This window comes from Salvelinus namaycush, chromosome 7 (genome assembly GCF_016432855.1).
Source record: "Salvelinus namaycush isolate Seneca chromosome 7, SaNama_1.0, whole genome shotgun sequence".
Taxonomy (NCBI): Eukaryota; Metazoa; Chordata; class Actinopteri; order Salmoniformes; family Salmonidae; genus Salvelinus; species Salvelinus namaycush.
The window spans coordinates 34,046,497-34,071,561 of NC_052313.1; the positions used below are offsets into that span (position 1 = coordinate 34,046,497).

Here is a 25,065-nt window from a genome sequence, read left to right on the forward strand (position 1 = left end):
TTGCCCTCATCCAGGCCAAGGTGGTGAGACACGGTAGTGATGACCCTATTGGCCTTGTTGATCTCTGCAATAGACAGGATGCTCTTGCCAGCATACTTGGCATCCAACATGTATGCTGCGGCGTGTATGGGCTTCAGGCAGAACTCTTCACCCTTTTTGATGTATTTCATAACTGCAGTTTCCTCTGCTTGGAGCAACAGTGAAGTGGGCATTTCTTCTGTTACATCTGCAAGTAGAGTCTGAACATCAGACAGGATGGCATTGTCTCCCTGAATCCGTGCAATGACTACTGTTACTGGTTTCAGGCTGCTTACCACTTTCTCAAAATGCATCATCCAGGAGGATCCTCTTGATGGGCTGTCCATATCGGCAGACTGTGATATGACCATTTCTTGGAGAGATTCCTTCCCCTCCAGGAGACTGTCAAACATGATGACAACACCACCCCAACGGGTGTTGCTGGGCAGCTTCAATGTGGTGCTCTTATTCTTCTCACGTTGCTTGGTGAGATAGATTGCTGCTTTAACTTGATGACCCTTCACATACCTAACCATTTCCTTGGCTCTCTTGTAGTGTATCCATTGTTTTCAGTGCCATGATGTCCTTGAGGAGCAGATTCAATGCATGAGCAGCACAGCCAATGGGTGTGATGTGAGGGTAGGACCAAGCAGCCTTCATGTTCGCAGCATTGTCTGTCACCAGTGCAAACCCTTTCTGTGGTCCAAGGGCATTGATGACTGCCTTCAGCTCATCTGCAATATAGAGGCCGGTGTGTCTGTCCCTTGTGTCTGTGCTCTTGTAGAATACTGGTGGAGATGTAGTTAATTATTCCTTGCCCATGAACATTCGACTACCCATCAGAGATGATTGCCATACAGTTTGCTTTCTCTATGATTTGCTTGACATTCACTTGAACTCTGCATCCAGCAAATTAGTAGATAAAGCATGTCTGGTTGGAGGGGTGTATGTTGGATGAAGATCATTCAGATATCTCTTCCAATACACATTGCCTGTGAGCATCAGAGGTGAACCAGTTGCAATCACAGCCCGAGCAAGACATTCATCAGCATTTCTCTGACTACGTTCCTCCATTGGGTCAAAAAATCTTCGGATTCCAGGAGGACCATGAGCTGTTGCTATCGATAAGGTGTCTGATTCATCATTTTCACCTTGAACATAAGTAGAGGGACTTTTGTCAGTGGTTGCTTGTTGTGAGCGCTGAGGGGACTTGACGCACTTGGCCAGATGATTCTGCATCTTTTTTGCGTTCTTCACATATGATTTGGCACAGTATTTGCAAATGTACACAGCTTTTCCTTCTACCTTAGCTGCAGTGAAATGTCTCCACATATCAGATAGTGCCCGTGGCATTTTCCTGTACAATTTTTTTTTTAATGAGTAAAAAAAACAAAGAACTATACTATTCCATTTACAGATAAATAGTTAAGCAGTTAGATTAAACAACTCCTTTGTAAGATAAATGTTTTAAAATGAAACATGTATTGAAACAGGTGAATTAACACTCATCAGAAGGATAAAGCAAGCTAAAACCCACACTGTAGCAAACTAACTAGCAGAAATTGTTAACAAGTTAGAAATGATTTTAAACAGACTTTGCTATTTACTAGTTAACAAAAAATCATGTATGTCATATAAAATATATTCACCCCACCCAGTATTGTTCAAAACTTACCAGAAAGCATGTAGCCCTTGGCTCAGACAGTATAGTAGTGTGGGCTCAATAACATCTCATTAGTGTGCAAGGTCTTGAGAATCAGCTGTACATGTGATGGAAGAGTGCACTGCACATGTGATGGAAGAATGCACTGTGCATGCAGAGGGTGGCAATTCTATTGAATTGGGGATAGTTTAACCAAAATATGCCACAATACCTAGAATTGCCTTGTGTACCCCACAAAGGTTCACTGCTTAAACTTCAGCGACCTATCATTTAAAGAGTAGCCTGTATGCAAACATAAATAAGAAACAAAGGGAAGGAGACCATAACATTTAATAGGCTCTCCCAACTGAAATCATATTAGGCTATAAGAAAACAGAATGCAGAACATGATAAATATTTCAAGCATATGCGGGCAGGCTTAACTGTCTCTCCTTCTAAAGCAGGCTGTCCTAAACAGTAAGGGTTACATTCTGGAAATTAAAAGTATTCCAAAAGCCTTGTTTAAATACATAAAGGATCAGCACATTTTATTCTAATATTTTGACTAACCCACACTTGGGTAGCCTATATGTAATTGCCATAAAACAACGTAAAACATTGAAAATCTGTACTCTGAAGCCTACTAAAAGAGAAAGTGGGAATGAGGAAAGCAGGCTGTTCTGTTTTTCCAGATTGAATAATTACTTAATCATTCCAACAAACTGTAGGTCAAAGATGGATTAATTAGTCCAGCAATAAGGTTTTCCAGACACTGTCCTTTGATCTGGAAGGTGTTGTAATTCCAGTGGATTGCAGAAAGGATTCGAGTCATGTACAGAATCCAAGATGTGCATTTTGCTCTCATGGGTGACCTGCAGCTTCGCAGGGAACATCAGAGTATATGATGTTTTTGGCTGCCAGTTCTTTCTTGATTATGTCGTAATCTTTTCTCTTCCGCAATAGCTCTGCAGAATAGTCATTGAAGATAGATATGCGTTTGTCTTTGTAGAATAGTTGTCCCTTAGTTCTCGACAGCTGCATTATATCCTGTTTCGTTAAGAAGGCGCAGGATGACAGCGCTGGCCTCTGTCCTTCGCTCCGGGGCTGCAGGTGCGGTTCTGTGGGCCCCCCTTTATGACCAAAGGTGTTGCAGTATCGATTTCCAAGATCTCCCTCAGAATCTTTTCCACAAATGTAGACATTTTCTGCCCCCTTTCTGTATTGGTTTCGACCCCAATTTTTTTTATATTACGACGTGAGAAGTTTTCCAACAATTCTCCCTTTTGCAATTCCTATACCTGGCCCATCAGGTAGCTAATAGCCTGGTCTTGTTGTATTCACTTTTCATCATGTTCCTCATTCTTCTTTTCAATGTGGGTCATCCGTTTATAATTTCTCTTGTAGTCTTCATGCCATCGATAGAGATTTGCATTTTGCCTGAGGTGGCTGTTTCTCGTCAAAATAACTTCAATTCTGCCATGAGAGATGAACCTCCCATCACTGTTTTGGCTGGGATGGCGGCCTCTACCACGTTGTGGAGTTGGGCTCGGTGATCGACTTAAACACGGTGAACATAGCGGATTATCTTCGATACCATCTTTCACTTGAATATTTATCCTTACTCATTGCCAGTCCGATTTAGGTCAAATATGTACTTATAACTCGAAGTTTAATTTAGTCCAAAATTGTCAGAGCTTGATCAGCACGCAGCCTTCCCCCAGAATTCCATGCAGGAAGTCCGTTTTTTTTTTTATACATTTACAAAAATGTTTTTGCTCATTATGGGATATTGTGTAGATTTGAGGAAAATCCCCAAATGTAATCCATTTTAGAATAAGGCTGTAACAACAAAATGTGGGAAAAGTAAAGGGGTCTGAATACTTCCCGAATGCACTGTACCTGTTTTTTCATTTGTTGGTTGATTTGTTCATTCTAGAATAATGGTAGAGTATTCAAATGGAGGTCCGGTGTCTAATATACAGTGGGGAAAAAAAGTATTTAGTCAGCCACCAATTGTGCAAGTTCTCCCACTTAAAAAGATGAGAGATTTTTCATCATAGGTACACTTCAACTATGACAGACAAAATGAGGAGAAAAAATCCAGAAAATCACATTGTAGGATTTTTTATGAATTTATTTGCAAATTGTGGTGGAAAATAAGTATTTGGTCAATAACAAAAGTTTATCTCAATACTTTGTTATATACCCTTTGTTGGCAATGACAGAGGTCAAACATTTTCTGTAAGTCTTCAAGGTTTTCACACACTGTTGCTGGTATTTTGGCCCATTCCTCCATGCAGATCTCCTCTAGAGCAGTGATGTTTTGGGGCTGTTGCTGGGCAACACGGACTTTCAACTCTAAAATACTGTTATAAAAGGTCATATAGAAACCCAAACCGGTCCTTGCATCAATATCTGTGTGTGTGGTATAGTAAAATACAGTATACTACCCAGCCCTAAATAAATGTCAACATTAGTGCAACAGTAATTCTGTTTTGGATACTTTTCCTAATCACCTTGTTGTTCTTGCTGTTCTTGAGAGACCTACTAAGTATTCTTTGTTGCTGATTTGACTTTCCCTCTCGTCTTACAGGGTAAACCGTTCATGTTTGACCGAGTGTTCGGGTCCAATACGACACAGGAGCAGATGTACAAAGCCTCTGCTCAAAAGATTGTTAAAGGTACTATCCTGTGGCACTATCCTACCAGTGCAAACCTTCTAGGCAGTTTTAAAGTAATTGTTTTAAGTTCTCAATGTCTTTTACTACCTACACAGATGTCCTTGAGGGCTACAACGGGACTATATTTGCCTTTGGGCAGACATCGTCTGGAAAAACACACACCATGGAGGTGAGGGAGAGCGAGGCCTATAAAATCATACATGCTTCTATCTTAATGGGTTTGGTCAAATGAATTCAACCAGGATTTGGGTCAATTACATTTCAATTGTCAATGAAGGAAGTAAACTGAAATTCCTAACATGCTCTCAAAGTCGAGTAAAATTGGAATTTCAAGTTACTTCCTGCATTGACGGAATTGAAATACAATTTTGACTTTCAACAGCTTTCAACTGTTCTGTTTGACGGAAACCTGTCTTTGTCCTGTAAAGGGTATCCTCCATGACCCGGATGGTATGGGGATCATCCCCAGAATAGTCCAGGACATCTTCAACTACATCTACTCAATGGACGAGAATCTGGAGTTCCACATCAAGGTATGGAGCACTTCAACCACACAGCTGCCCTCAAGTGATTTGGTTGCCGAATAAAAAGGGGAAAACATTTGCCTTAAGACAGTGAATCTACTAACTAGCTAGCTATTCCACATCAGCTACATAATCCGAATCAAAAACACTGCCCAGCTAGATTGTTTCTAATCAGAGGACTCTCTGTTGCAGGTTTCATATTTTGAAATTTACCTGGACAGGATCAAGGACCTACTGGATGGTACGTACTGTATGTTACGGCACAGCAAGCGTCCTCATTTGACCATTCTGGAGATTTAGGCTGTGTCCCAAATGGCACGCTATTTCATATAGTCCATTACTTTTCACCAGGACGGGTAGGGCTCTGGTGAAAATGTGTGCACTGTATAGGGAATAGGGTGCCATTTGGGACACAGACATCGTCTGTTGGGTAATTACTCCCCCTCACACACATGCATACTGTTGAAGTCGGAAGTTTGCATACACTTATGTTGGAGTCATTAACTCGTTTTTCAACCACTCCACAAATTTCTTGTTAACAAACTATAGTTTTGGCAAGTCGGTTAGGACATCTACTTTGTGCATGACACAAGTACTTTTTCCAACAATTGTTTAGAAAGATTATTTCACTTATTACAATTCCAGTTGGTCAGAAGTTTACATACACTAAGTTGACTGTGCCTTTAAACAGCTTGGAAAATTCCAGAAAATAATGTCATGGCTTTAGAAGCTTCTGATATGCTATTTGAGTCAATTGAAGGTGTACCTGTGGATGTATTCAAGGCCTACCTTCAAACTCAGTGCCACTTTGCTAGACACCATGGGAAAATCAAAAGAAATCGGCCAAGACCTCAGAAAAACAATTGTAGACCTCCACAAGTCTGGTTTATCCTTGGGAGCAATTTCCAAATGCTTGAAGGTACCACGTTCATCTGTACAAACAATAGTACACAAGTATAAACACCATGGGACCACGCAGCTGTCATACCGCTCAGGAAGGAGATGCATTTTGTCTCCTAGAGATTCATTTACTTTGGTGCGAAAATTGCAAATCAATCCCAGAACAACCGCAAAGGACCTTGTGAAGATGCTGGAGGAAACGTATCTATAAAAAAGTATCTATATCCACAGTAAAACGAGTCCCTATATCGACATAACCTGAAAGGCCGCTCAGCAAGGAAGAAGCCACTGCTCCAAAAGCACCATTAAAAAAAGCTGTACTTTTTGGAAAAATGTCCTCTGGTCTGATGAAACAAAAATGGAACTGTTTGGCCATAATGACCATTATGTTTGGAGGAAAAAAGGGGAGGCTTGCAAACCGAAGAACACCATCCCAACTGTGAAGCATGGGGGTGGCAGCATCATGTTGTGGAGGTGCTTTGCTGCAGGAGGTGCACTTCACAAAATAGATGGCATCATGAGGCAGGAAAAGTATGTGGATATATTGAAGCAACGTCTCAAGACATCAGTCAGGAAGATTAAGCTTGGTCGCAAATGGGTCTTCCAAATGGACAATGACCCCAAGCATACTTCCCAAGTTGTGGCAAAATGGCTTAAGGACAACAAAGTCAAGGTATTGGAGTGGCCATCACAAATCCCTGACCTCAATCCTATAGAAAATGTGTGGGCAGAACTGAAAAAGCGTGTGCGAGCAAGGAGGCCTACAAACCTGACTCCGTTACACCAGCTCTGTCAGTAGGAATTGGCCAAGATTCACCTAACTTATTGTGGGAAGCTTCTGGAAGGCTAACCAAAACGTTTGACACAAGTTAAACAATTTAAAGGCAATGCTACCAAATACTAATTGAGTGTATGTAAACTTTTGACCGACTGGGAATGTGATGAAAGAAATAATAGCTGAAATAAATCATTCTCTCTAATATTATTCCGACATTTCACATTCTTAAAATAAAGTGGTGATCCTAACTGACCTAAGACCGGGCATTTTTACTAGGATTAAATGTCAACAATTGTGATAAACTGAGGTTAAAAGTATTTGGCTCGTGTGTATGTAAACTTACGACTTCAACTGTACTTCAATTGAGTTGTTTCTGTCTAGACAGTGAACTTATAACCTGCAGCATTCAAATGATTTTTTAAAAACATTTGGTGGCTGCTTTGTGCTTTTAAATGCTGGTACCTGCCTGTTGACAATTCCTTAATATTGTGATCAACATAAGTAATGTAATAACTGCATGAATAAAATGTGTTTTTTTTCTCCCTCTGCAGTAACAAAGAACAACCTGTCTGTACATGAGGATAAAAACAGGGTGCCCTATGTCAAGGTAAGTCTTATTTATGGTCAAGTGAACCAAACACATCTACAGTGCATTCGGAAAGTTTTCAGACCCCTGACTTTTTCCACATTTTGTTACAATCTAGAATAAGGCTGCAACGTATTAAATTGTTTTGTTCCCTCATCAATCTACTCCCACACTATCCATAATGACAGAGCAAAAACAACAGGTGTTTAGAAATGTTTGAACAATACCATAAGTTTTCAGACCCTTTGCTTAGTACTTTGTTCAAGCACATTTGGCAGGGATTTACAGCCTCGAGTCTTCTTGGGTATGACGCTACAAGCTTGGCACACCTGTATTTGGGGAGTTTCTCCCATTCTTCTCTGCAGATCCTCTCAAGCTCTGTCAGGTTGGATGCTGGAGCGTTGCTGCACAGCTATTTTTAGGTCTCTCCAGAGATGTTAGATCGGGTTGAAGTCTGTGCTCTGGCTGGGCCACTCGAGACATGTCCCGAAGCCACTCCTGCGGTGTCTCGGCTGTGTTCTTAGGGTCGTTGTCTTGTTGGAAGGTGAACCTTTGCCCCAGTCTGAGGTCCTGAGCACTCTGGAGCAGGTTTTTGTCAAGGATCTCTCTGTACTTTGCGTCATTCATCTTTGCTTCGACCATGACTAGTCTCCCAGTCCCTAACGCTGAAAAACATCCTCACAGCATGATGCGGCCACAACCATGCTTCACCGTAGGGATGGTGCCAGGTTTCTTCCAGACTTGGCGTTCAGGCAAAAGAGTTCAATCTTGGTTTCATTTGACCAGAGAATCTTGTTTCTTATGGTCTGAGAGTCTTTAGGTGCCTTTTGGCAAACTCCAAGTGGGCTGTCATGTGCTTTTTACTAAGGAGTGGCTTCCTTCTGGCCACTCTACCATAAAGGCCTGATTGGTGGAGTGCTGCAGAGATGGGAGAACCTTCCAGAAGGACAACCATCTCCACAGAGGAACTCTGGAGCTCTGTCTGAGTGACCATCGGGTTCTTGGTCACCTCCCTGACCAAGGCCCTTCTCCCGCGATTGCACAGTTTGTCCGTGCGGCCAGCTGTAGGAGAAGTCTTGATGGTACTTAACTTATTTCATTTAATAATGATGAAGGCCACTTGGGGACCTAAAGTACTGCAGACATTTTTTTTGGTACCCTTTTCCAGATCTGTGCCTCGACACAATCCTGTCTTGAGCTTTATGGACAATTCCTTCGACCTCGTGGCTTGGTTTTTGCTCTATGAACTGGACCAATATATAGACGTGTGTGTGTGCGTGCCTTTCCAAATCCGGAGCTCAATATCGAGTCACATAGCAAAGGGTCTGAATAGTTATGCAAAAAATGTATTTTTGTCTTATGAATTTGCAAAAATTTCTAAACATGTCACTTTGTTATTTTGGGGTATTGTGTGTAGATTGATGAGGATAAATGAATGTAATTCATTTTAGAATAAGGCTGTAACCAAATGTGGAAAAAGTCAAGGGGTCTGAATACTTTACGAATGCACTGGTAAATGGTACCATAGATGGATCCATGAACGGTTGGTTGGTCAGGTGGATGAAATCGTAAGACATCCGTAGATGTGTGCGTCTCAATGTGTCGGTCTCAAATGATACCCTATTCCCTTTGTAGTGCACTACTTTTGGATTTGTGGACACTGGTCAAAAGTAGTGCACTTATATAGGAAATAGTACTACTTCGGATGCATCCTATTTGTGGGTTGGAGAAAGTCAAAGCACTTTACAATACCGATATAACTTCCTGATTATCCGCGACTTTAATGTCAATGTTATCTAAGTTTTTCATCATAATCATCTCTTTGTCTACCATGTTAAATCACAGTGGTTCCTTGGTTCCTTGTGTCCCCAGGGGTGTACCGAGCGCTTTGTTTGCAGCCCCGATGAGGTCATGGATACTATTGACGAGGGCAAATCCAACCGACACGTGGCCGTCACAAGTGAGTCAGTCCAACACTGGGACCGTTTCAGTCCCGCCTGCTTCTCATGGGTTCATTATGATCCTCAGCCTGCATCTCCTGATCTACCAAGCCACGTCCTAAATGACACCTTTTTCTCTTTATAGTGACTATTTTTGACCAGGGTCCATAGGGGTGTGGTCAAAAGTAATGCACTATTTAGTGAACAGGGTGCCATTTAGGATGCAATTACACAGCCGTTACATAATTAGGACCAGGAGTTTTCCTGACCAGGAATCTGGAAAATCTGTAGACAAAAGTTAATATACACAGTAGAACTTGTAGTAAGCTAGTGTTCTCTAGAAACTAAAACATTACTGAGCAGTCCTTTCAACTGAAAGTGAAAGATTATGACAATGATGCTAGCAATCAAAGATGTTCTTAATGTAGACTTTTTTATAAATACACATGAATTCATTAGATTCCTCACAGAATCATGGCCATCAAGTTCTTTGTTTCTGTTAACGCAATATAACAAATATATTGCTAACGTATGTGTTTTTATAGACATGAATGAGCACAGCTCCAGAAGTCACAGTATCTTCCAGATCAACGTGAAGCAGGAGAACACTGCTACAGAGCAGAAACTCAGCGGCAAGCTCTACCTTGTCGATCTGGCCGGTAGCGAAAAAGTATGTCATCCTTTCTTTCTCTGTGCCTTTCTGTGTCTGCGTTTTGATCATTCACCATTTTCCAGAAGTGTGCAATTGCCCACTTCGGCATGGATTTTACAATGGTGGTATCAGTCCAGCCAGTGCTTACACCAATCCTTTTAAATGCACGATGAGGAGAGTGCAGGTGCACACTTGTGGAAAATTGGGATGGAGCATAAGCCTTCCTCCGTGTACTTTTCCTCTGGTTCCTCCCTTTGTCTCCATCTTGGTGTTCAAGTTCAACACATTCACTTTTGCACAATGCTTGCTTTCTCCTACTGTAGATATAGCCTAGCAGGCAGCTATTGATTTGAACATTTGGTCATAACTAGCTAGTCTGCCACAACTAGCTCGTATCTCAAGCTGCCTCACAGTACAGAAATAGGAGATAAGCTCCTGTCCTATGAGCCGTTCTGGCTCGGACCGGCTACTTTTACCACATCTTGGTTTGCCTCGAGTCTTTAGCACGAGGGTTGAATATTTTCCCGGTATTTTACAAATGTTACATCTCGAGAATAAATAATTTTACTTCCGGTATTTCCCGCCAAAACCGGAAAGTTTGGAAACTATTCAGAACCCTTGATTTTATCCACATTTTGTTACTTTACGGCCTTATTCTAAAATTGAATAAATAGTTTTTTCCCTCATCAATCTACCGTACACACTACCCCATAATGACAAAGCGAAAACATTATTTTCTTTGTGTAAATTTATAATGAATGAAAAATGAAATACCTTATTTATATAAGTATTCAGACCCTTTGCTATGACACTCGAAATTGAGCTCTGGTGCATCCTGTTTCCATTGATCATTCTTGATGTTTCTACAACTTGATTGGAGACCACCTGTGGTAAATTCAATTTATTGGACCGGATTTGGAAAGGTGCACACGTGTGTGTGTGTGTGTGTGTATATTTAAGGTTCCACAGTTGACAGTGCATGTCAGAGCAAAAACCAAGCCATGAGGTTGAAGGAATTGTCCCTAGAGCTCTGAGACAGGATTGTGTTGAGGCACAGATCTGGGGAAGGGTACCAAAACATTTCTGCAGCGTTGTCCCCAAGAACAGTGGCTTCCATCATTCTTAAATGGACTAAGTTTGGAACCATCAAGACTCTTCATAGAGCTGGCCGCCCGGCCAAACTGAGCAATCGGGGGAGAAGGGCCTCAGACCATAAACAAGATTCTCTGGTCTGATGAAACCAAGATTGAACTCTTTGGCCTGAATTCTAAGCGTCACGTCTGGAGGAAACCTTGCACCATCCCTACAGTGAAGCGTGGTGGCAGCATCATGCTGTGGGGATGTTTTTCAGCGGCAGGGACTGGAAGACTAGTCAGGATCGAGGGAAAGATGAACAGAGCAAAGTACAGAGATCCTTGATGAAAACCTGCTCCAGAGCGCTCAGGCCCTCAGACTGGGGAAAAAGTTCACCTTCCAACAGGACAACGACCCTAAGCACACAGCCAAGATAATGCAGGAGTAGCTTCGGGACATGTCTCTGAATGTCCTTGAGTGGCCCTGCCAGAGCCCGGACTTGAACCCCATCAAACATCTCTGGAGAGACTTGAAAATGGCTGTGCAGCGACGCTCCCCATCCAACCTGACAGAGCTTTGGAGGAACTGCAGAGAAGAATGGGAGAAACTTCCAAAATACAGGTGTACCAAGCTTGTAGTGTCATACCCAAGAAGACTCGAGGCTGTTATCGCTGCCAAAGGTGCTTCAACAAAGTACTGAGTGAAGGGTCTGAATACTTACGTAAATGTGATATTGATTGATTTATTTTTAGCAAAATGCCAACCTGTTTTTGCTTTGTCATTGTGGGGCATTTTGTGTAGGTTGAGGGGGGGAAACACAATTAATGTTTTTCAATAATGTAATGTAACCAAATGTGGACAAAGTCGAGGGGTCTGAACTTCCCGATTGCTTTGTATAGCTTTCATAATATTTCCCCTAATGCTTCATTCCTTCCTCGCTTTCATCAGTTAAATTAAACACATTTTGTCCTTCATCATTCCAATGACATGCTTGAATAATATAGGACTAGAATTAGATGCGGACGGCTTTCACTTTTCTTCCCAACAAATTAATTGTTATGGATCTGAATAAGTAACTGCTATAGCCTACCACAATTGCGTGTTCGCTCTTCTTTCAAACTACCTGTGAGTTCTATTGGTTGCTGTATTTAACATTCAGCAAACAATAGTCTATTGGCATGAGAAAATGCGACAACAAAAAAGTGTTTTCCTGCATGGGACTCCAAGAGCTAAGGAGAGTGGCCAGCAGAGCACATGTGCGTGTGTATTGCTCAAGAGACAGAGGTTAGAAGCTTATTATGCATAACCCATCATTCATTAGCTAAATATAAAGCTAATACTGCATTGAATGTATTACTTGAGAGGTAGACTAGTTTATATATATCCATCCTGTTCAAGGTTTAGTATCTATTTTGGATGCAATTTGAATGGATTTGGAGAGCGAGAGAGACTACCACTATGCTTTAACGCAACAATATTTGAGTAATGGGTAGTTTTAACTCTGCAGCTGCAATTGTTTGTTTTTTTTTAGTTACCCGGAAAGCCAGATGGACATGTGTAATTAGACGTGCATTCGGTTCTTATATTACTGTAGGCTATGCTGCAGCAAATGTAGACCTACCTGTCACCCACAAAAAATGTACCATGATGAAGTCTGCATGCATTGTGAACTGAACTCCATACTGAGATGGGCTCTCTGTCCCCAACATGAGCGTTGATTATTGATCATGCAGAGAGAAGACTGCAGAGAAGCAAGATTTAGTCATAGCATATCATTCAAGTTCCATTTCACGTCATGCTGTTTATATACAGTAAATCATTTATTATTTACTGGTGTCTCGCAGTTATTTGTCCCGGAAAAGAGTGTTTTGTGCGGTAAATCTCGATAACCGCGTTCCCGCCATTCAACCCTATTTAGCACATATATGTTGTTACTCCTTACTCACACGACAACAGCAGTAATCTGATCATAATCCAAAGGATGGCACTAAACTCAAGCAAAGCCTTTCTCATGCTTCGTTGCCCTTTTTTCATTATCTGTTTTTGTTACAAATGAATATCAATGTTTGTAGTGTCCTGTATCATCTTTAAGATTTCTGTCAGCATTACTTCCTTAGTTAGATATGGGACCAAACCAAATGGCTCCCTTTTTCATATATAGTGCACTACTTTTCATAAAAATAGTGCACTAAATCAAGAATAGGGGTCCATTTAGGACAGAGGCTGTTTCTTAGAATTTTGGGTGATATAATGTCCTGTGATAGTCTTGTAACAGTGTTGTCATGAGGGCTTGTGTGTTGGATTTTGATCTCTTAAAAATTGTGTCTAGGTGGGTAAAACTGGAGCTGAGGGAGCGGTGCTGGAAGAAGCTAAAAACATCAACAAATCCCTGTCTGCGCTGGGCAACGTCATCTCTGCCCTAGCCGAAGGCTCGGTAAGATAACATAATACCACTGCTCCCTCGGGGCTGGGGAGAATGACTGTAAATGACACCCTATTCCCTAAATAGTGAACTTCTTCTTGACCAAACTCTGGTCAAAAGTAGTACACTATATAGGGAATAGGGTGTCATTTGGGACGCAGTGTCCACAAACAGCTGTTCTAACAAAAGGGAGAACATCAGAGAAATACATATTTTTCTAATGAGGATATTTTCAAGTTAGGAACGTATGATAAAATATGGGAGGAATCAAAGGAGTGTCTCATGCACAAGTCATACACGCATATGTCTAAACACTTGTAATCTAGGTTTTCAGTACCTGTACACGGTACAATTTACTCTTGTATTACATAGAGTACAGCCCGGGTTTTCAGTATTATTCTCCGGAACAAAGTGATGAGTGTTTTTAGATTGAAGCTCAAGTCCCTCTCCCCTCCTTTCTCCAGACCTATGTCCCTTACAGAGACAGTAAGATGACCCGTATCCTGCAGGACTCTCTGGGTGGTAACTGTAGGACCACCATGGTCATCTGTGCCTCGCCCTCCGCCTACAACGAGGCTGAGACAAAGTCCACACTGATGTTCGGGCAGCGGTACGTACAGGACGCTCTCAGCCCCTGGACTGTAAACGACCCACAACCAGTCTCGGCCCCTGTATATTATTGGGTCCCAGCTTTTTTTTCCCCCTTATCATGCAACCGATTGCATCTACTAGACCCATGTTTAGCCAACATTTTATTAATCTTCCCAATAATCCCTTTCGAATAGTCCTCATACCCCTAGGGGTACTAGTAACACCAGATTGAGCACCACTGCTGTATATGACCAAGAACCACCAGTGGGGTGGAAGTTTTGTAAATGGCAATTGAATGTTGGTACATTGTTAGCAATGGCTGTTATGTTCAGAATATGCTACAGTCTACACAGTTTATGCTTTATAGGAGGGTTGGTTGTTTTGGCAACAAAACCGATGCGTGTGCAACTATGGGGTAAAACAGATTGGGTTGGCTTAGATTGTTGACAACATGTCAACTATATTTTGTCTACAGTTTTTATTGAAAACATAAATACATTGGCATAATGAGCACTTGTCTCAAATACATAATTACAGTGAATTTTAGCCATATTAGAGTAGATATAACATCAGACATGGTTTCAAGAACAAGACAAAACTAGCTGAAACAAGCCACCTACAATTCCCCACATGGCAGCTTCTTGTCATTGTTGCTTGCTTTCTGGGCACCCAGAATCATAACACACGGACTTCTGCCCCATTTTAATTGCACGTATCGTTTTCTTGATGTCAGCTAATCCGTTTTATGGGTGGTTGCCAGTGCCACACCCACTCTCAAAGGTGACACTTTGTTTTGTGACATCAGAAAGTTAACTGTTGTGTATGTGTGTGACAGAGCTAAGACCATTAAGAACACAGTGTGTCTGAATGTGGAGCTGACGGCAGAACAGTGGAAGAAAAAGTATGAAAGAGAGAAGGCGAAGAACACAACCCTGAGGGGCACCGTCACCTGGCTGGAGAACGAACTCAACCGCTGGAGAAATGGTATGAGAGAAAAAAATACGGGAACCATAAATCGATATTCAGTTAGTGTTCAAAGATTACTGATAATTCCATGAATCACGCTCATGTCTATATTTTAGAATTGAACAGAGTCGTATTCATTAGTGTACTGCACACCGTAGCAAAAGTTTTGCAATGTAAACCGTGTTTAGAGAACTGTTTCCGTTGCAAAATAGTTTGCGACGGTGTGCACTAATGACTACAACCCAGGAAATAGTCTACATGTTGCGTAGATACCACAGAAGTTTACTTTTAGTTTCTAACCCTGTCTCTCTCCATCCTTCTCTCCATGGCTCCCTCCCTTCCTCTTTCCCTCCCTCTGTGCTGCCCCTATAGGTGAGAGTGTTCCGGTGGAGGAGCAGTTTGACAAGGAGAAGGCTAACGCTGAGGTCCAGGCTCTAGACAACGTGGTGAACAATGAGAAGATGGCACCCACACCCAACATTCCAGGGGTTAAACTGACCGATGCAGAGAAGGAGAAGTGTGAGGCTGAGCTGTCTAAACTCTACAAGCAGCTGGATGATAAGGTGAGGTGGTAGAGCCACATGGCAACTTGCTAGATTCGATCTAGACAGTGACCTGTCATTTAAAGGTAGATTTAGTGCGATGACGTAGATGCACAAAGTGAACAGCAGCAGTTGGTCAATTTCCGCAGGAACTAAGAGCTCAACTTCTCTGCTGTTTTGTTCCCGTAGCTACCACGTTGTAGCAGCGATAAGCGAACCCGTGCACATGCGCAGATACTCTGTGTGAGAGCAAAGTCTTGCATCGCGCTCATTGCAATATCTGTGGTCCTGCTCGTGGCAACGCCATAATGCTGAGTCTACCTTTGAAATATGTTTTGCTGATGATTTGAGACGAGAACACTTTGGTATTAACACACCCCCTCCCCCTCTCTCTCTTCTCTCCATCAGGATGATGAGATCAACCAGCAGAGCCAGCTGGCAGAGAAACTAAAGCAGCAGATGCTGGACCAGGAGGAGGTGAGACCTCTTGCTACCACAAGCGCATATACGCACGCCGCATCCCTCCAGCCCTCCTGCTCTGTTAACAATGCCATCAGTCTGCCTGTACAGGCCCGTCTAAGGGGTCAGACTGTTAGCTGACGGTTAGCCCGGACACAGCAGGGTTAAAGAGGCGCCACTCAGCCTGGGTAGAATCTGACATCTAACACATCTCAGCCTTCTGTAGGCTGGATTTTAATTACAGATGAATATTCTGAGTAGGGAATTAATAATAACAGGCATGGGTCTTGTTCAGTTGGGCACAAAATAGCATAATGTTCTGCAATTGAAAGTACCTCTCACCTACCTGTTTCAAAAGTTTTCTCCCTACTGAACATGTTAGCTTTTTACAAGCGAGCGCTACACCTTTCCCCCCTCATTAGCCTTTTACAAAGACAGAGAAGAAACCGTATCAATCAATTACTTAGGCAAAGTGGGGATATATGAATATGTTTACATACTATTTACATACTACTGATTTGAAACAGTAATAGTACAATAAATACCTGGAATGGGATGGTACGGGGGACACACGTTCCTTTCCTGTAACCCTGACCTGATGCCCCCACTTTAGTTTTACGCTGGTGAAAGTTTAACCTCTAATTCCTCCCAAACCCGGATCCGGGAGCACCCCCATCAGTAAAAAAGCTGACTAGCATAGCCTAGCATAGCGTCACAAGTAAATACTAGCATCTAAATATCATTAAATCACAAGTCCAAGACACCAGATGAAAGATACACATCTTGTGAATCCAGCCATCATTTCTGATTTTTAAAATGTTTTACAGGGAAGACACAATATGTAAATCTATTAGCTAACCACGTTAGCAAAAGACACCACTTTTTTTACTCCACCATTTTTTTACTGCATCAGTAGCTATCACAAATTCGACCAAATAAAGATATAAATAGCCACTAACCAAGAAACAACTTCATCAGATGACAGTCTGATAACATATTTATTGTATAGCATATGTTTTGTTAGAAAAATATGCATATTTCAGGTATAAATCATAGTTTACCATTGCAGCCACCATCACAACTCTCACCAAAGCGACTAGAATAACTATAGAGAGCAACGTGAATTACCTAAATACTCATCATAAAACATTTCTGAAAAATACACAGCGTACAGCAAATGAAAGACAAACATGTGAATCCAGCCAATATTTCAGATTTAAGTGTTTTACAGCGAAAACACAATATAGCATTATATTAGCTTACCACAATAGCCAGAAACACAACACCATTTACCAGCAGCAAAGGTTAGCGATTGTAACAAGCAAGCAAAAGATATATAATTTGACTAACCTTCATAAACTTCTTCAGAGGACAGTCCTGTAACATCATATTACACAATGCATATAGGGTTTGTTCGAAAATGTGCATATGTAGCGGCACAAATCGTGGTTATACAATGTGAGTAGTGGCCAGAACTTCAAGCAATCTGTCCGGCGCCATCTTGGAGAGGCACCTAATCTAATCGAAAACTATTCATAAACTTGACTAAAAAATACAGGTTGGACAGCAAATGAAAGATACATTAGTTCTTAATGCAACCGCTGTGTTAGATTTTAAAAATTAACGTTACTGCGCATACAGCGTGCGCTAAAGCGAGACCGCACCGAAATTCATGGCGGAATTATTGTTTAACATTTGTCAACATAAATACGAATTAACAGCATAAAGACTTCTTACTATTTGACGAGCTTCCATCAGAATCTTGGGCAAGGTGTCCTTTCTCCAGAACAATCGTCTTTTGATTGAAAGATGTCCTCTTCTCCTGTAGAAATAGCAGCTAACGCTAGCTATGTGCAGGAGAGGTGTCCAACTCGTGAAAGCGCGTGACTAAGAAATTCCAGAAAATCGCAATAAACTGATATAAACTGCTATAAGTCGGTTTAAATTAACTACCTTATGATGTCTTTAACACCTATAACGAATAAAAACATTACCGGATATATCTAAAGGCCTATAACCGGAGCGTTCTAGAGCCACAGCCAGATGTCCTCCCTGCGCCAGAGCGAAGTGAAAAATGGCCGGACACTTTGTTCCGAGGTCTTTTATAAGCTTTCAGTTCTGCCTAGCAACCCCATTTCAACTCTCACTATTCGCTGACACCCAGGGGAAGACGTATGCAGTGCATCTCAACCAATAGAAGACAGGCAGATTTATAAACAGATCTCAGAACAGCAAGAAGATTTATGCATTCTCACATCCTCATAGGAAAAATGCTCTAACTCGAGTTCTGTTTCACTCACAGATATAATTCAGACGGTTTTAGAAACTAGAGAGTGTTTTCTATCCAATAGTAATAATAATATGCATATTGTACGAGCAAGAATTGAGTACGAGGCAGTTTAATTTGGGAACGAAATTATTACAAAGTGCAAATAGCACCCCCTATGGACTTCCTCATCAGACTAAAGAGAGGCTGTGGTAAGTTGTAGTCAGCCTGTAGTTCTCTTCTTCAAAGGTATTGAGTCACCATCTGATTTAAATGTGTCCCAAATGGCTCCCTATTCCCTTTATAGTGCACTACTTTTGACCAGGACCCATAGCACAGGAGGCTGCTGAGGGGAGGATGGCTCATATTAATGGCCAGAACAAATGGACTCAAACAAATCAAATCAAATGTTATTTGTAACATGCGCCGAATACAACAGGTGTAGACCTTGCAGTGAAATGCTTATTTACAAGCCCTTAACCAAGAATGCACTTCAATAAATAAAGTTAAAATATTTACTAAATAAACTAAAGTAAAAAATGTAATAAAAAGTAACACAAAATAATAATGAGGTTATATACCAGTACCAATTCAATGTGCGGGAATACATTCAATGTGCGGGGGTTTGCCGTGCCCTTTTCACAACTATCTTGATGTGTTTGGACCATGATAGTTTGTTGGTGATGTGGACACAAGGTGCTTGAAACTCTCGACCTGCTCCACTACATTCCGTCAATATTAATGGGGGCTTGTTCGGCCCTCCTTTTCCTGTAGTACACGATCAACTCCTTTGTCTTGCTCACATTGAGAGCTCACACTGCCAGGTCTCATCGTTTTCGGTGATCAGGCCTACCACTGTTGTCGTCAACAAACTTGATGATGGTGTTGGAGTTGTGCTTGGCCATGCAGTCGTGGGTGAACAGGGAGTACAGGAGTGGACTGAGCACACACCCTTGAAGGGGACCCAGTGTTGAGGATCAGCGTGGCAGATGTGGTGTTGCCTACCCTTACCACCTGGGGGCTGCCCATCAGGAAGTCCAGGATCCAGTTGCAGAGGGATGCGTTTAGTCCCAGGGTCCTTAGCTTAGTGATGAGCTTTGTGGGCACTGGTTTTGAATGCTGAGCTGTAGTCAATGTACAGCATTCTAACGAAGGTGTTTGTCCAGGTGGGAAAGGGCAGTGTGGAGTGCGATTGAGATTGCGTCATCTGTGGATCTGTTGGGGCGGTATGTGAATTGGAGTGGGTCTAGGGTTTCCGGGATAATGGTGTTGTGAGTCATGACCAGCATTTCAAGCACTTCATGGCTACCGACGTGAGTGCTATGAGGCGGTAGTCATTTAAGCAAGTTACCTTCGCTTTCTTGGGCACAGACTATGGTGGTCTGCTTGAAACATGTAGGTATTAGACTCAATCAGGGAGAGGTTGAGAATGTCACCGACCATGCTTGCCAGTTGGTCCGCGCTTGCTCGGATCACACGTCCTGGTAATCCATCTGGCCCTGTGGCCTTGTGAATGTTGACCTGTTTAAAGGACTTGCTCACATCGGCTACGGCGAGTTGTACGGAAATCATTTGTTTGGCTTATTTGATACCATTCCACCCATTCTGCTCCAACCATTACCATGAGTCCGTCCTCCCTGATTAATGTGCCACCTAACTCCTGTGGCCCATAGGGCTCATAGGTCCAAAGTAGTGCATTATTTAGGGAATAGGGTGACATTTAGGACTCATCCACTGTGACGTTGTGATTCAGATCCTTAGAGACTAGTATGAGGTTCATCGCCAACACTCAGGGTTTTGGCTCTAGCTGGCTCACATAGATAAGATGGAGATGAGAGAAGAGGTGTCCTGGGATAGCTGCGGTACATTCGATTTTAAAGCAGCAATCTGCAGTTGCTACATCCGTTTTGGGAATTTAAATGTAATGATATATATAGTCATTCAATCTTGAAAAATATTATTTATACATGCTTAGTTTGACTCTTACCCCATCAGAACCCAAACTAAGCTTTTTATTCCTTAGTTTGTAAACAATGTGAAGGTGAATAATTACATTGTTAGAACTATACATTTTCTTGAATGGTCAGTCCTTGTATCCATAGCTCTGTCTTTGAATTTGTGTTCCTTCTCCAGCTGCTGGCCTCATCACGTCGCGACCACGACAACCTGCAGGTAGAGCTGAACCGTCTGCAGTCTGAAAATGAGGCTTCTAAGGAGGAGGTGAAGGAGGTGCTACAGGCCCTGGAGGAGCTGGCTGTTAACTATGACCAGAAGAGCCAGGAGGTGGAGGACAAGACTAAGGAGTTTGAGGCTCTCAGCGAGGAGCTTAACCAGAAATCGGTGAGAAGGATGCCATTTTCCAATAGGTCTACCTTTTTTTTTTTTTTTTCTTTCCTTCCTCTCTACCTTCAACCAGAAATTGGTGAGGAGAACAAGTCATTCATAATCTAAACTCACCAAGAGATTTTAGTATTGTGAAATCCTATGATGTATTTATGTCTTATGCCAACTACTGACACTTTAGGTAAGAAATCCTGCTGGTTTTCACTGATTGGCTGTTCACTCAGCTAGTGTTCCAGGTGTAAGTCAGTCCAGGATTAGAAAGGGAGGATGAACACCAAAAGTGTCTGGAACTAAACTTGTCCTTTGTTGTCGTCCTCAGAGTATCCTGGTGTCCATTGACTCTGAGCTGCAGAAGCTGAAGGAGATGACCAACCACCAGAAGAAGAGGGTCACTGAGATGATGTCATCGCTGCTCAAAGATCTGGCTGAGATCGGCATCGCTGTGGGCAGCAATGACATCAAGGTACGCATCATCATTCCGTGCCATGCCAGCTAATCATGGAAGGGAAGCCCAGTATTGGGATACTTTTTGGGGAAGCCTGAAGAGTGGATGTTTGTGGCTCGTGTACTGTATATACCAATTAACCTTATCCCAAACATTAGTAACTTCATCCTTAACTATGCTTTATGTACACTATATCTGATGCATGTCTTTTGCACAATGATATTTGAGTCTTACATTTGTGCCTTTACCCCCCCCCCCCCCCCCCCCTTCTCCAGCAACAGGAGGGTAGTGGTCTGATAGACGAGGAGTTCACGGTGGCACGTCTGTACATCAGTAAGATGAAGTCGGAGGTGAAGACCATGGTGAAACGCAGCAAGCAGCTGGAGAGCACTCAGGCCGAGAGCAACGAGAAGATGGACGAGAATGAGAAGGAGCTGGCCTCCTGTCAGCTACGCATCTCCCAGGTAACCATCGTCACCTGTGATAGAGGGCTTGAGAGAGAAGGTGTCATGGGGTGGCTGTCGTTCAAATCAAAATGTAGTCACTTCTCTTGGTCGATTTTTATTTCAATTCAGTGAGTTAAAAGCAATGAGGAACATTGGGATCCGGATTACAGTTTACTACTTGAATTAAATGGAATCTACCCCAACCCTGGTTCAATGTATTGCTCCATTTGAATTCCCCCTCAGCATGAGGCTAAGATCAAGTCCCTGACAGAGTACCTTCAGAACGTGGAGCAGAAGAAAAGACAGCTGGAGGAGAACGTAGACTCTTTGAATGAGGAACTGGTCAAGATCAGCGCTCAGGGTGACTACAATTTTTTTTATTTATCCTATTCAAACAGGAAGATCCCATCCCTCTTGCTTCGAAGACCTTTCCCCAACAAGGCACATCACACATTCCTTATTGAAATGTGTATTTTGATATGTTATTTCTACAAAACCATGGACATATTTGACTACAAGTTGACACCTAGCTTTTCAACAGTCTTCCACCCTCTACTGGTGAAAAGGTTGCTGACACCCGTCTCATGTTTCTCCTCTTGCAGAGAAAGTTCAGGCTATGGAGAAGGAAAATGAGGTCCAAACTGCCACCGAAGTCAAGGTATGACCAACAGTGGATTTCTTCTGACAGGCTATTCTTTCATATCTTGATAACTGATCATTTCGATTATATAAACTTTTTGTGTTGGTGATCATTTGTATATTTGTGTAAAATATTCTCCATTATTGTATGTTTGATTCCTGTATGTGCCAAATACACTCAATATATATCTTTGTTAAAGTTGACATCCATAGAAGTTTCTGCTTAAAATACCATATTTTGTGTTGGTACTCCGTTCTAATATATTTGTTGGTAACTAGTTGTATGTGTTTGTTGCTAGGAGGCGGTTGAGCATCAGATCCAGTCTCACCGTGAGGCCCATCAGAAACAGATCAGCAGCCTGAGAGACGAGCTAGACAACAAGGAGAAACTCATCACTGAGCTCCAGGAGTATGGGAACACATAACATACACACACTCGGCGCACGCATGCGCAGACACACACACTCACACAATTCCATGAGGCCCATCACACACGACATATGGAACAACAATTTGTTAGTTAGTTGCTGGCTCTGTCTCACTATCTCTATTTGTGTCTCTCTCTAGTCTGAACCAGAAGATCATGCTGGAACAGGAGCGTCTGCGGGTGGAGCACGAGAAACTCAAATCCACCGACCAGGACAAGAGCCGCAAGCTGCACGAGCTCACGTACGTAACCACCCATCCATTTGCCTTACACAGTTGCCATCGTACATACACAATCTATATTCGCACACTATCATTTGTTCTTAGCTGAATCACCAATGTCTGCAACCATATGAAAAGCTGTGATGTGGCAATGCAGAATCACTGATCTGGTTGTGTGTGTGTTTTACAGGGTGATGCAGGACAGGAGAGAGCAGGCCAGACAAGACCTGAGGGGACTGGAGGAGACTGTGGCTAAGGAGCTCCAGACTCTCCACAACCTCAGAAAACTGTTTGTTCAGGACCTGGCTACCAGAGTCAAGAAGGTACAACACACAGTGTTAGCTTTTTACAAGCTTTTCACTTGAAGAGCGAGAGCTGCATATCCCCCCCCCCCCCCCCCCCCCAGTGAACAACCACTGTATAGCCTCCACATGGTCAGAAGTATGAGTTTGATATCATGGATGGTCAGTCCTCGTATCCATAGCTCGGTCTATGAATTTGAAAGTGGTTCCATTTCTCCAGCCCTATCCCTTAGCTTTTTAACAAAACAGTGGCGGGGTATGCTTTTATTGTTTGAACTGCAGATTTCTCCTTTAAATGTCATACCCCGTCTCTTATCAGCTTTGTTGCGTCACATATGATTATTTCCCCATACGCTTGTTGTTTTATACCACAATTCCGCATTGAAAGTGTATGGGTCCGTGAAAGGCACCATTTGCTATGTTAATTACTGTTTCTCAATGGTTATTTAAAACTCAAACTTGGCTTTAATGGTGCCTTTCACTGAAAATTTGAGTGTTTGTGTGTCTCGTAAATGGAGAGCGAATGATAAGTGTAATAAAAGTAAATGTTCTGTAATAATGTATGTTTTCTGCAGAGCGCTGAGATGGACTCAGATGATACAGGGGGCAGTGCTGCTCAGAAACAGAAGATCTCCTTTCTGGAGAACAACCTGGAACAGCTTACAAAGGTCCACAAACAGGTAAACAAACATACACCTTAATACATATGTTAGTGCTCCCGTGGCAGAGAAGTATCCTGCTGTGATTGAATGGTGTGGTTTACTAAAGTCAGTAAGCCAGTACAGACCACAGCCCTTTAATGTAATAGAAGACACAGACATGCCAAATTACTCCCAAGATACATGTACTCTTCTGTCAACACAAATAGAAAAGATACAAGGGACAACTGTAATGTGACCAATAATTAATTAGTTACGGCATCTCGCTCTCTCCCCTTGTTCTTCTTCCTCTAGCTGGTGCGTGATAATGCAGACCTGCGCTGTGAGCTTCCTAAACTGGAGAAGCGTCTGCGTGCTACGGCTGAGCGGGTCAAGGCACTGGAGTCGGCCCTGAAGGAGGCCAAAGAGAACGCCGCACGCGACCGCAAACGCTACCAGCAGGAGGTGGACCGCATCAAAGAGGCCGTCAGGGCCAAGAACATGGCCAGGAGGGGCCACTCTGCTCAGATCGGTGAGGAACACACACATATGCATGCATAAAATCACACACATGAATTCGCACACTTTTGTATGTATAGTTGTGTATGTGGCCACCCATTCAAATTAGTGTATTCTGCTATTTACGGTGAAATACACTAATTTGAAGGGGTGTCCACATACTTTTGTGTATATATAGTGTGTGTGAATTCATGCGTGTGATTGTGTCTCTATGCCTGCATATGCGTGCATAGTTACGAGATGACGTAACTGATTCATTGTTTCAGTCACATTAGTGTTTCACCCTGTAAAACACACACACAACCAGATCAGTGATTCCCCGTTGTTGACCGGTGTATAAAAACGAGCACACAGCCATGCAATCTCCATAGACAAACATTGACAGTAGAATGGCCTTACTGAAGAGCTCAGTGACTTTTTAAACGTGGCACCTTCATTGGATGCCACCTTTCCAACAAGTCAGTTCTTCAAATTTCTGCCCAACTAGAGCCGTCCCGGTCAACTAGAAGTGCTGTTATTGAAGTGGAAATATCTTGGGGCAACAACGGGTCATCCATGAAGTGGTAGACCACACAAGCTCACAGAACGGGAACGCAGTGCTGGAGAGCATAGCGCTTAATAATCGTCTGTCCTCGGTTGCAACACTCGCTACCGAGATCCAAACTGCCTCTGGAAACAACATCAGCACAATAACAGTTCGTCGGGAGCTTCATGAAATGGGTTTCCATGTCTGAGCAGCCGCACAAGCCTAACATCACCATGCGCAATGCCAAGCGTCGGCTGGAGTGGTTTAAAGTTTGCCACCATTAGACTCTGGAGCAGTGGAAACGCGTTCTCTGGAGTGATGAATCACGGTTTCTCATCTAGCAGTCCGACGGACAAATCTGGGTTTGGCGGATGCCAGGAGAACGCTACCTGCCCCAATGCTTAATGCCAACTGTGAAGTTAGGTGGAGGAGGAATAATAGTCTGGGGCTGTTTTTCATGGTTGGGGCTAGTTTCAGTGAAGGGAAATCTTAACTCTACAGCATACAATGACATTCTA

The 25,065-nt window shown here is 42.5% G+C and overlaps 1 protein-coding gene across 1 annotated transcript in view; it reads left to right on the top strand.

Annotated features, from left to right (window-relative positions):
* LOC120051192 (kinesin-1 heavy chain) overlaps positions 1 to 25,065 on the top strand; it is a 40,513-nt gene that overhangs the window by 12,143 nt on the left and 3,305 nt on the right. The window contains exons 2-23 of the mRNA XM_038997921.1: positions 4,254 to 4,341; positions 4,437 to 4,510; positions 4,770 to 4,874; positions 5,058 to 5,106; positions 7,095 to 7,150; positions 9,002 to 9,089; positions 9,615 to 9,739; positions 13,125 to 13,229; positions 13,682 to 13,827; positions 14,644 to 14,792; positions 15,147 to 15,337; positions 15,725 to 15,793; positions 20,175 to 20,381; positions 20,704 to 20,847; positions 21,105 to 21,293; positions 21,519 to 21,636; positions 21,878 to 21,933; positions 22,214 to 22,323; positions 22,482 to 22,583; positions 22,753 to 22,885; positions 23,440 to 23,544; positions 23,818 to 24,034. Of these exons, the coding sequence (XP_038853849.1) occupies positions 4,254 to 4,341; positions 4,437 to 4,510; positions 4,770 to 4,874; positions 5,058 to 5,106; positions 7,095 to 7,150; positions 9,002 to 9,089; positions 9,615 to 9,739; positions 13,125 to 13,229; positions 13,682 to 13,827; positions 14,644 to 14,792; positions 15,147 to 15,337; positions 15,725 to 15,793; positions 20,175 to 20,381; positions 20,704 to 20,847; positions 21,105 to 21,293; positions 21,519 to 21,636; positions 21,878 to 21,933; positions 22,214 to 22,323; positions 22,482 to 22,583; positions 22,753 to 22,885; positions 23,440 to 23,544; positions 23,818 to 24,034 (2,626 nt within the window). The remainder of the gene's footprint in view (positions 1 to 4,253; positions 4,342 to 4,436; positions 4,511 to 4,769; positions 4,875 to 5,057; positions 5,107 to 7,094; positions 7,151 to 9,001; positions 9,090 to 9,614; positions 9,740 to 13,124; positions 13,230 to 13,681; positions 13,828 to 14,643; positions 14,793 to 15,146; positions 15,338 to 15,724; positions 15,794 to 20,174; positions 20,382 to 20,703; positions 20,848 to 21,104; positions 21,294 to 21,518; positions 21,637 to 21,877; positions 21,934 to 22,213; positions 22,324 to 22,481; positions 22,584 to 22,752; positions 22,886 to 23,439; positions 23,545 to 23,817; positions 24,035 to 25,065) is intronic.